Genomic DNA, 9,366 nt, shown 5'->3' on the forward strand with positions numbered 1-9,366 from the left:
ACAGAATGTCCATCTATGGTTTATTATCTTTTTACAGGGGTGAACAGCTCCAGGATTTTAATGAGTTCTAATCATTTGAACAGCGTGCTCACACAGGTTGATCTGATAAAAAACACTGTTCTTCTGACAGTGGTAATCTTCACGTGACAAGAGTTCAAGTAAAGATGCATGCAAAGACGCATCATTTTTGTTTTAAGTTTTAAAACAGTTTTGCATTTACACAGGAATGTTCTACAAGTTGTAAAAATGTAATTCCTCCAAATGAGAATCAGGCTTCAAAGAAAGTGGCGACCACCTCAGCACGCCGCCAAAAAGCTTTGACGTCTTTCTCTCTGAAAGGTTTAGTTTGTTACACTTTCAGTGAAAAAATAATCAAAATCCAGCAGAGAAATGCCGTGAAATTACAAACTAGCCTTCAAGCTTGACTCAAAGTCTTGTAATACCACGTCTTACCACTAGGTGGTACAAGGACTTCCTAATGTTGCCAAACAGGAACATTTCTCTCTGTGGATGGTTTGCATTTACTCTTTGACTATTTTGGGCTTGAAGTCGTGTCTGACGGCCTCTGTGAGCTTCTGGGCGTATTCAGCGTAGCGTCCAGTCATCTGCACGGAGAAGCAGCGTTAAGATTACAAACAAGTCCAGTTAGGATTAACAGATTAAAGTTCAAGATACAACCATCTCAAACACACAAGTTCCTCAAGTGGTGTCGCTTTAATTGAGACAGGGAGGCAGTTTACGCAAGAATTACACTGCAAGCAAAATGAATGAATATAATCAGGCAGAGTGTGATTTGAGATGTGTGAATTAAGTCTAGAGATAAATGCATCTAGATTATTCCTCATGCCTGAGAGCTGGTGGTTCTGTTTTACCTTTAGAACGTTTCTAAACAGTCCATTTGGTTCAGTTTTTATTGAATTGCTACAGAAGCGTCGGTGTCATTCAAAGTGATGGAATAATGCAGAAATGATTGGATTTAATATTCAAACTCTGAGTAACTTGAGAATGAGGAAGTTCTGACTTCAGAGTGAGAAAATTAGGAGTGAACAAGAATAACCACAGTTCTTCCCCTTAAAAGAATACTCTGAAGATTTTGGACCCACATCCTATCCCTATCATTTACAAAGTGAGATAAGCTCATAAATACCTTTTTTGTGTCTGTTCGTCCAGTGCCTGGCTAACAGCTGTTAGCATCGTAGTTAGCTTAGCTCAACTACGGCAGGTGAAGAGGAGACAGAGCCAGACTGAGAAAGTGGACAAAATACTCCTTCCAGTGGTCCAGGGGATGGCGAAGTAAATCTGAATGGTTATAAAACTTTTTAAAAGACGTGTTTTCTTTTCAGTCCCTTAAAATAGTGTTTTGATAGACACAGATCTGCACAAGCATAGTGCGCTGCAGAAGGATATACCAGGCGCACAGCGGCTGAGTCTATGCTTCTACTGCTGTGCTCCGGTATATCCTTCCGCGGAGCACTGCGCACGCGCAGGTCTGTGTGGATCAAAACATTATTTTAACGGATTGAAAAAAAAAATACGTCTTTTAAAATGCTTTATAACCATTCGGATTTACTTCACGTGCTAATACGCCGTCCCCTGGACCACTGGAAGGAGTATTTTGTCCACTTTCTCAGTCTGGCTCTGTCTCCACTTCACCTGCCGCAGTTGAGCTAAGCTAACTATGATGCTAACAGCTGTTAGCCAGGCACTGGACGAACGGACACAAAAAGGTATTTATGAGCTTATCTCACTCTGTAAATGATCGGGATAGGGCGTGGGTCCAAAATCTTCGGAGTATTCCTTTAAGATAGGGGAAATTTCAGAGACCTGTTAATATGTAAAATGAATACAGTAACAGAAGCTCATTTTCCAACAATTCACTCTTAATCTGACCTTGAATAGTAGCGTCCCAGATTTAAAGGTTCAAAGTGACCTTCTGGAGAACGTACCTTGAAGGTCCACTTGTCGCAGAGTTGTCGGTTGAGGTTGAGATCCATCTCTGCCACCAGGAGTCCGTCCCGGGTCCTGGACAGGCCCGGCGTGCGGCTGCCGTCAGGAGCAGCCACATAGCTGGAGCCGTAGAAATGTCCAAAGTCGTGATGAGCTGCAGAGAGACAGGAGAGCCGAGCGCAGTCCTGAGCAGCTTACTGTGGTTTAAAGACCCCAAGAACCAAGAAAACGTCCAAGTGTGACGAGATTTCTTGATGGATTTCTAGTTAAAATGCCTGGAAGTAGAGTAGCCACAGCAGAGACTTCCAGGTCTTTACAAATATCCAAATTAATGCAGATTAAGATGCACTCGTAAGGTCAGTTACATAAATTTAAATTAATGAACGTCTCTTACCTTTCTTTCCATCGCCAGATGTGAATTCACTCTTGAAGTGCTCCTGCAGGAAGATTAGTCTTGTACTTATTCCAACACAGAACATTCCAAAGTATCTCACAGGAATGAACGTTTCCCATCAACTAAACAGTTTTGATAAACAGGTTTAAGAAAGATGAAGCAACCAGAGATAAACAATTCAAAGACGCTGTCCTGGTAAATGACCATGCTGCGTTCCAGCTGCCTGATCGAGATTCAGAAATTATCACAATGTCACTTTTTATGAAGAACTAAGTCATCGTGTTCCAGTTTGTTGCAACGCTGCAAGTCAAGCAAAGCAAGAATGAAATACAAAAAACAGTCTAGGTCTGGGAGAAGAGCTGTCAAGTCAAAACACACACAGTACAAGAGAGAAAATATCTAACAACTCTGCAAATGGGAAACAAAAAACAAATATCGTGGTGATTCAGATAGGGAACTGCTTCTTCTCCTCTCCGCTGGAGGCGGAGCCAGTTGTGAAATAAGTCACACATACACTCACCGGCTACTTTACTAGGTACACCTTGCTAGTACTGGGTTGGACTTCCTTTTGCCTTTAGAACAGCCTTAATCCTTTGTGGCATAGATTCAACAAGGTACTGAAAACATTCCTCTGAGAGTTTGGTCCATAGTGACATGATAGCTTCATGCAGTTGCTGCAGATTTGTCGGCTTCACATCCATGATGCCAATCGCCAATTCCACAACATCGCAAAGGTGCTCTACTGGATGGAGATCTGGTGACTGTGGAGGCCGTTTGAGTCTGGTGAACTCATGGTCATGTTCCAGAAACCAGTCTGAGAGGTTTGGAGCTTTATGACGGCACGTTAGCTTGCTAGAAGCAGCCATCCGAAGATGGTCCACTGTGGTCATAAGGGATGGACATGGTCAGCAACAATACTCAGGTAGGCTGTGGCGTTGCAGCCATGCTCAGTTGGTGCTAAGGACCCCAAAGAGTGCCTGGAAAATACCCCCCGCACTATTACACCGCCACCAGCAGCCTGAACCGTTGATACAAGGCAGGACGGATCCTTTACGCCAAATTCTGACCCAACCATCCGAATGTCACAGCAGAAATTGAGACTTTTCCAATTTTCTATTGACCAATTTCGCTGAGCCTGTGCAAATTGTAGCCTCAGTTTCCTGTTCTTAGCTGACAGGAGGGCCCCCCGGTGTAGTCCTCTGCTGCTGGAGCCCGTCTGCTTCAAGGTTTGGTGTGTTGTGCATTCAGAGATGCTCTTCTGCATACCTTGGTAGTAACGAGTGATTATTGGAATTACTGTTGCCTTTCTACCAGCCCGAACCAGTCCAGCCATTGTCCTCTGACCTCTGGCATCAACAAGGCATTTTCGCCCAGAGAACTGCCGCTCACTGGATATTTTCTCTTTTTTGGACCACTCTCTGTAAACCCTAGAGATGGTTGTGCGTGCAAATCCCAGTAGATCAGTTTCTGAAATACTCAGATCAACAACCATGCCACGTTCAAAGTCACTTAAAGCTCGGGTTGGCGATCTAGGGAAACTAGCGTTAGCATGTAGCATCTCCCCAAGGCTCCGCCTAGCTAGCTCCGCCCAGCTCCCACCCCATTGGAGGAGCTCCCGTTGGGAGCGGAGACACATAGACATTCGCGGCACGTGTGGTGCGCGCGGCACTTCCGCGTCCAGTGCGTTCCTGGCATAACCTGTCCTCAGCGCTTCGTTTCTTCGTTTTTCTTTATTTGCACTATGCCAAGTTATGGCGCACTGAACAGTGAGTGAACCCCCAAACATTCGTCTCCACCGTTCTGCAACGACGCTCCGTCCTTCTACGCGCGCACTGAACCAGGGTCAGTGCATGCGTACATGTACGCGCAGGGGGTAGGTCGAACGGTGAAGGGATTTGATTGGTTTAAAAAAAAGTGTCCCCTCAAGACTATTGGTTGCCGTTTGTCCCGTTTTACTCCTGCTGTAGATAGTGGATATTTTCCAAACTACTTTAAAAACACGCTATGAATTGCTTCCCATCGGGTCATAAAGATCATTTTAACCAGTATTTAAAAAAATGTATCTCATTCAAATCGCCAACCCTAGCTTTAAATCACCTCAGTTGCTCAGTTTGAACTGCAGCAGATCGTCTTGACCATGTCTGCATGCCTAAATGCATTGAGTTGCTGCCATGTGATTGGCTGATTTGAAATTTGTGTTAACGTGCAGTTGGACAGGTTTGCCTAATAAAGTGGCCGGAGAGTGTAAAGCTTCTAGTTACATTGATTTTGGTTTTTTCCTATTAATTTTAGAAACAGCTGAGACTTCTGAGGCATGCAGGCTCTGGAAAACAGCGTTATTCAGTCACATGGTGACACTAATAGCCACAGTCTTGTCCTCATTCTGGAATCTGAGTGAAGCACAGAGGCATGAAACAGAAAAGGTCCAACAATGGAGCCTTGAGGAACCCCACTGGTCCTTTTGGTTGGTAATAATCAGCTAACAGGAATTCAGCCCTGTATTTCAGATGTTTTTAATTAATACATTGAGCACATCTTTATTGCCTGATTTTTTTTCATACTATCAGTGATCAGACATGTTTGTTAAAGGCAGTGAACTTACCGTCCCAACACGATTGATGGCACAGGTGAAGCAGTGGTTGGCTATTGCTGCATTTCTGGCCTCGATTGGCCACATGGGCTCACTGCGAGGGAGAGAAGACCATCACCGTCACGCTGCCATCCGGTCGGCGGGTTCAACTCCCTCGCCTCCTCCTCACCTCAGATCTCCGACGGTGGCCGATGGGTTGAAGATGATCTCTGCTCCGTTCATGCTGTACATGAACCAGTTGAGGGGATGGTGGCGGCCGTAGCAGATGTTCACAGCTATCCTCCCAAACTGTGTCTGGAACACCGTGTGGCCGGTGTCGCCCTCCATGTAGTATGTAGACTGTAAGGATTGGAACACAGTGAACATCTGGCTTCTCTGCCTCCACATGCTGCCCACAGATACTGAGATGTCATTCTTTCTTTGGTTTGTGTGGAAGCAAAGTGTATTTTCTGTGAAGGAAACCAAATAAGCTCAGTTGAACTTGAATTCATCATCAATGATTCCCATCTCCCCCACCAACCTCGTTAAAATCCCCGACTCTGGGAATGTGGTTCTTGCGGCTCTTTCCGAGCACAGTCCCAGAGTTGGAAATCACCACGGCCGTGTTCCACACAGTGCTGTGCAGCTCCTCTCTCTCCAGGATTGGAGAAATGATCACCATGTTGTACTTTCTGGCCAGCTGTCGACACAACCGCAGAGCTTCAGATTCGCATCAAAGCTGCAGGAAGCAGCAGAATCTCTCACCTCCTGGCAGAACCGAGTGGTGCTGCCCTCCTCGGCTGATTCCGCAAACTCCATCCACGGGTTCTTCTCCCGGGTACAGAAAGCAAACGGCATGGCTGAGAGCACAGAGGGTTTTTCTCAGATGGATCACGTTTGTGGATCTGCCTGATGACTGAGAAACAGACTTACTCCAGGTCTCCTGGAAGCAGATGATGTTGACGTCACACATGGCCGCTGCCTCCACGATCTCAGCCATTCTGCTGTGCAAAGCGTTCACCTGTCAAAGGAGGGGGAACAACTTGACCCCACACAAGTCACTGAAAGAGTGAGTTCTCTGCTCTGCAGCAGGCACTCAGCTTCTCAACAGGTTTATTGATTTCACACGAACATGTCTTTATGAGGTTCATGCAGTTGATTTGTCTTGCTTAGCTCTAGGAGGAGGCGGACACTCCCTACTTTGCTTCTCCCTCCCTATTGTCTCTGCTTGCTGCTGCACTCTGTCTCGTCAGTTTGACTGGAGCAATTACTTGCCTTGGTTTTTTTTCGAACAAACCAAATAAAAGTACCAACCATGGAATTGATCAGCTGAACTCTCAATGTAATTGATACGATCATTCAACAAAGAGCACAGGAGCGTGGGATCCTTCCTGCCCGGACGGGACCGGGCATGATGGGTATGTGATCGGCACCCCAGGCAAGTGGAGGGGGGGTCACGTGCCTGGCGCCCCATGTCCGTGGAGGACATAAAAGATGTCTATATATTTGGATTTATGATTACAGTTATGCTGCTGATCGGCCTGTGCTGTGGCCTGAGCTTCTGAAGAATTAAGAAGACCGCCACATAAAAGACGTCCAATGGATAATGTTCTTTTCAAATGAATGGGCAAAAGCTGACGCTAACTGTTTGGGCGAAATCTATCGAAACATCGACAATTTGATTAGGGTTGTGGTCTGTAGCGGAGCCAGAGTGGGGGCAAGGGGGCAGTCGGCCCAGGGCCCACAAGGTCATAGGGCCCCGTTTCATGTGATTTTCACATTTACTCGTAAATAAATTATAATAAAATGTGCAGTGTGTGCGAGAAGATATACACATATGATTGTGGGCTCCAATTTGCCAATTCTTATATTACGACTGTCCATGAATGCATCACAGCTGTAAGCCAGCGCTGATTGGCTGTGCGGCATTCAGGAGTTTTTTCTTTTGCACTTGATCTGAACTCCTTGGAGGGAAGTTAAACAGTATGCTAGCTGCTAGCGGTACTACCCAAAACCTAAAATCGGAGCCATTGGTGAGTCAGTGAAACCTTCAAAATTATCTTTATCAGAATGCTATGGTCTTAAACATCTGCCTATTTGAATGTGCCTTGCGTTGCTTTCAACTATAAGAGACCGCAGACTCTTTTTTTTCAAATGTACGTGAATTCCAAAAGCTATAGATAGCTGTTTCTATATCTATCTGAATAGATTGTGTAATTTTAGACCAGCTGTGTTCATTTTATATTTAAGCTGTATCAAAGATGGTATAGATGTAGCCCGTGAGTTTTTAATCAGAGTTTTCAGCACCATGGACAGCGGACGGTCTGAGATTGACACCTGTCAGGCTGCATTTGTATGTGTGTGCGTGCGTGCGTGCGTGCGTGCGTGCGTGCGTGCGTGCGTGTGTGTGTTCTTCAGAACAAGTTTGTGAACTGGTTTGTGACTTTATTCTGCTTTCTGAGGCATATAGGATTGCTTGGCTCAATAAAAGTGAGCATTAGTGTGTTGTTTGATGGTAGGATGAGGTATTGTTTGAATGGTAAAATTACTATCATAAGGGCCCGTCGCGAATGCTCCGCCCCCTCTGTACCGAGTCCCACGCTCCGCCTCTGGTTGTGGTTGATTTGAGACGCAAGTTGGGTATCATCACCGAGAGGGTTAATGCAGCTACTGTGTGAGAAGTTGAAAACCAAGCAGAGGAAGGTCAAACGGTTCCTTCCACACCGAAACAAGATACCTACTGATTGCATCTGGCGCCCCTTGGAATTAAAAACAACCCCCTGAAAGACCCAAGGCCAAAGGATTGCTTATCTATATCCTCCCTCTCTCTCTCTCCCAATGCCACCTGACTCACCTCTGGACTGCTTCTGTCGAGGTCGTCTCCGTGGCAAATACCATCTGATCTGCTGAACTGAAGCAACTGTCTTATGTCATTGCTGTATTTGTGTGTGGGTTCGTTGTTTCAGTTCCTCATCCTAACTTTGTTTACCTTAGGAAGCAGAGTCTGAAATGATGTACCTTTTTGGATTCCCCTCTGCCCTTCCACACACTCTCTGTTTTACCCCAAAGACAGACGCCTGTAAAAATGGCTGCCGGGGCAGAAGGAAACTTCCCCTTGTGGACTAATAAAGGCATAATTCATTCATTCAAACCGGCTCTCAAACCGAACCTCTGAACTCAGAATCATGAGGTGTCAGGGCCCCTGAGTTAAAGTCCTGACCTGGTCCAGGACGGGGGCGTCGGTGGGCAGCACGATGCGGTTCTGGACCAGTCCCACCCGGATCCTCCGGGGCGGCCTGAGCTGCTCCTGAATGGCATCGAACCGGTAACCCTTCAGCTCAAAGTCACGCTCAGAAGCCGCCTGCACTGCAGCGACCGGCAGGTCCAGCTTCCTATCAGACGGGAGACAGACGATCACTGCTTCACACACGGACATCCACACTGTGAATTAAAGAAATCTGAAGGATTTCTGTCTCATTGTTCACGAGTAGGAGCAGAGTTATGAACCAAAAAGTAATTTTCATTGATTTTAAAGTATTGCTGGATGATTTGTTGGAATGATTTCTGAATCTGTAACTAAGAGGCCTCCTTGCTTACAGAAACCTAATTTATGAACTTTTTGAGTTTATATTAACTCCTCATTGTTTAGACAGGTGAAAGGTTATCTGTGTGTGTGTGTGTGTGTGTGTGTGTGTGTGTGTGTGTGTGTGTGTGTGTGTGTGTGTGTGTGTGTGTGTTTGTGGGGGGCGGTTCCTGTTGAAGTGGTTGAAGTCCAGCCAACAAAGCAATTATTCACCAGGAAGACATTCATGGGCTGAATGTGATTTTCAAAATGACTTGTCTGCTTGGAGGTCTGAGAACACATCTTTTTTTTTTTTTTTTACTTATTGTAGCATGATGAAATTTGTGGCTCTGTAATCTGATTTCTTTGTAGGGATTTCATTTAATCATCTTTAATGCCACTTCAGTGGAGATATAGTTGCTATCCACTGGTTACAAATCCTTTTCTTCTTCTTCTTTTTTCGTTATTTCTGGACACCCACAAAAAAACCACAGTCTGGACTTGCAGACTTCTTCAGGTCTTCTCCAGTTTCTGCAACCATGTTTCTGAAATCACTGAGCATGCAAGGCTAAACTGAGGGAAAGAAAAACCCAGGACACACAGCCTCAGAGGGAAAAGCTGCCCAGTAAACTGTAATCTGGTGATCTGTTTTTCAATAAGCTCCACTCACTGTGTCTCCTTCCCGAACAAGATGCGTCTGACCTCCCTCAGCTCTGCTTCAGGCAGATGAGACTCCAGACTTTTCTCCAGCGACTCGAACTCACACGCCGACATTTCTGCAGTGTTTTGGTGTTTTGCAGCTTCACAGCAGCGGCAGCAGAGCCCAGACTCTCCTCTTTTACCACTTTCCCTCTTATGTAACGATCAGCGGTTGTGAAAGAGCAGCTGGTCACT

General features: G+C 45.6%; 1 protein-coding gene across 1 annotated transcript; it reads right to left on the reverse strand.

Annotated features, from left to right (window-relative positions):
* Nucleotides 1–12: 12 nt before the first annotated feature.
* upb1 (ureidopropionase, beta) lies at nucleotides 13–9,326 on the reverse strand. Its single transcript, XM_030105148.1, has 10 exons — nucleotides 9,143–9,326; nucleotides 8,131–8,302; nucleotides 5,844–5,931; nucleotides 5,676–5,770; nucleotides 5,452–5,610; nucleotides 5,101–5,270; nucleotides 4,944–5,025; nucleotides 2,342–2,384; nucleotides 1,947–2,101; nucleotides 13–605 (listed from the first exon to the last, which is right to left on the reverse strand). Exons 1-10 carry the CDS (start codon nucleotides 9,244–9,246, stop codon nucleotides 522–524), a joined length of 1,152 nt encoding a protein of 383 aa, XP_029961008.1. The 5' UTR covers nucleotides 9,247–9,326; the 3' UTR covers nucleotides 13–521.
* Nucleotides 9,327–9,366: the final 40 nt, after the last annotated feature.

Source organism: Salarias fasciatus, chromosome 12 (assembly GCF_902148845.1).
Source record: "Salarias fasciatus chromosome 12, fSalaFa1.1, whole genome shotgun sequence".
Lineage (NCBI taxonomy): Eukaryota > Metazoa > Chordata > Actinopteri > Blenniiformes > Blenniidae > Salarias > Salarias fasciatus.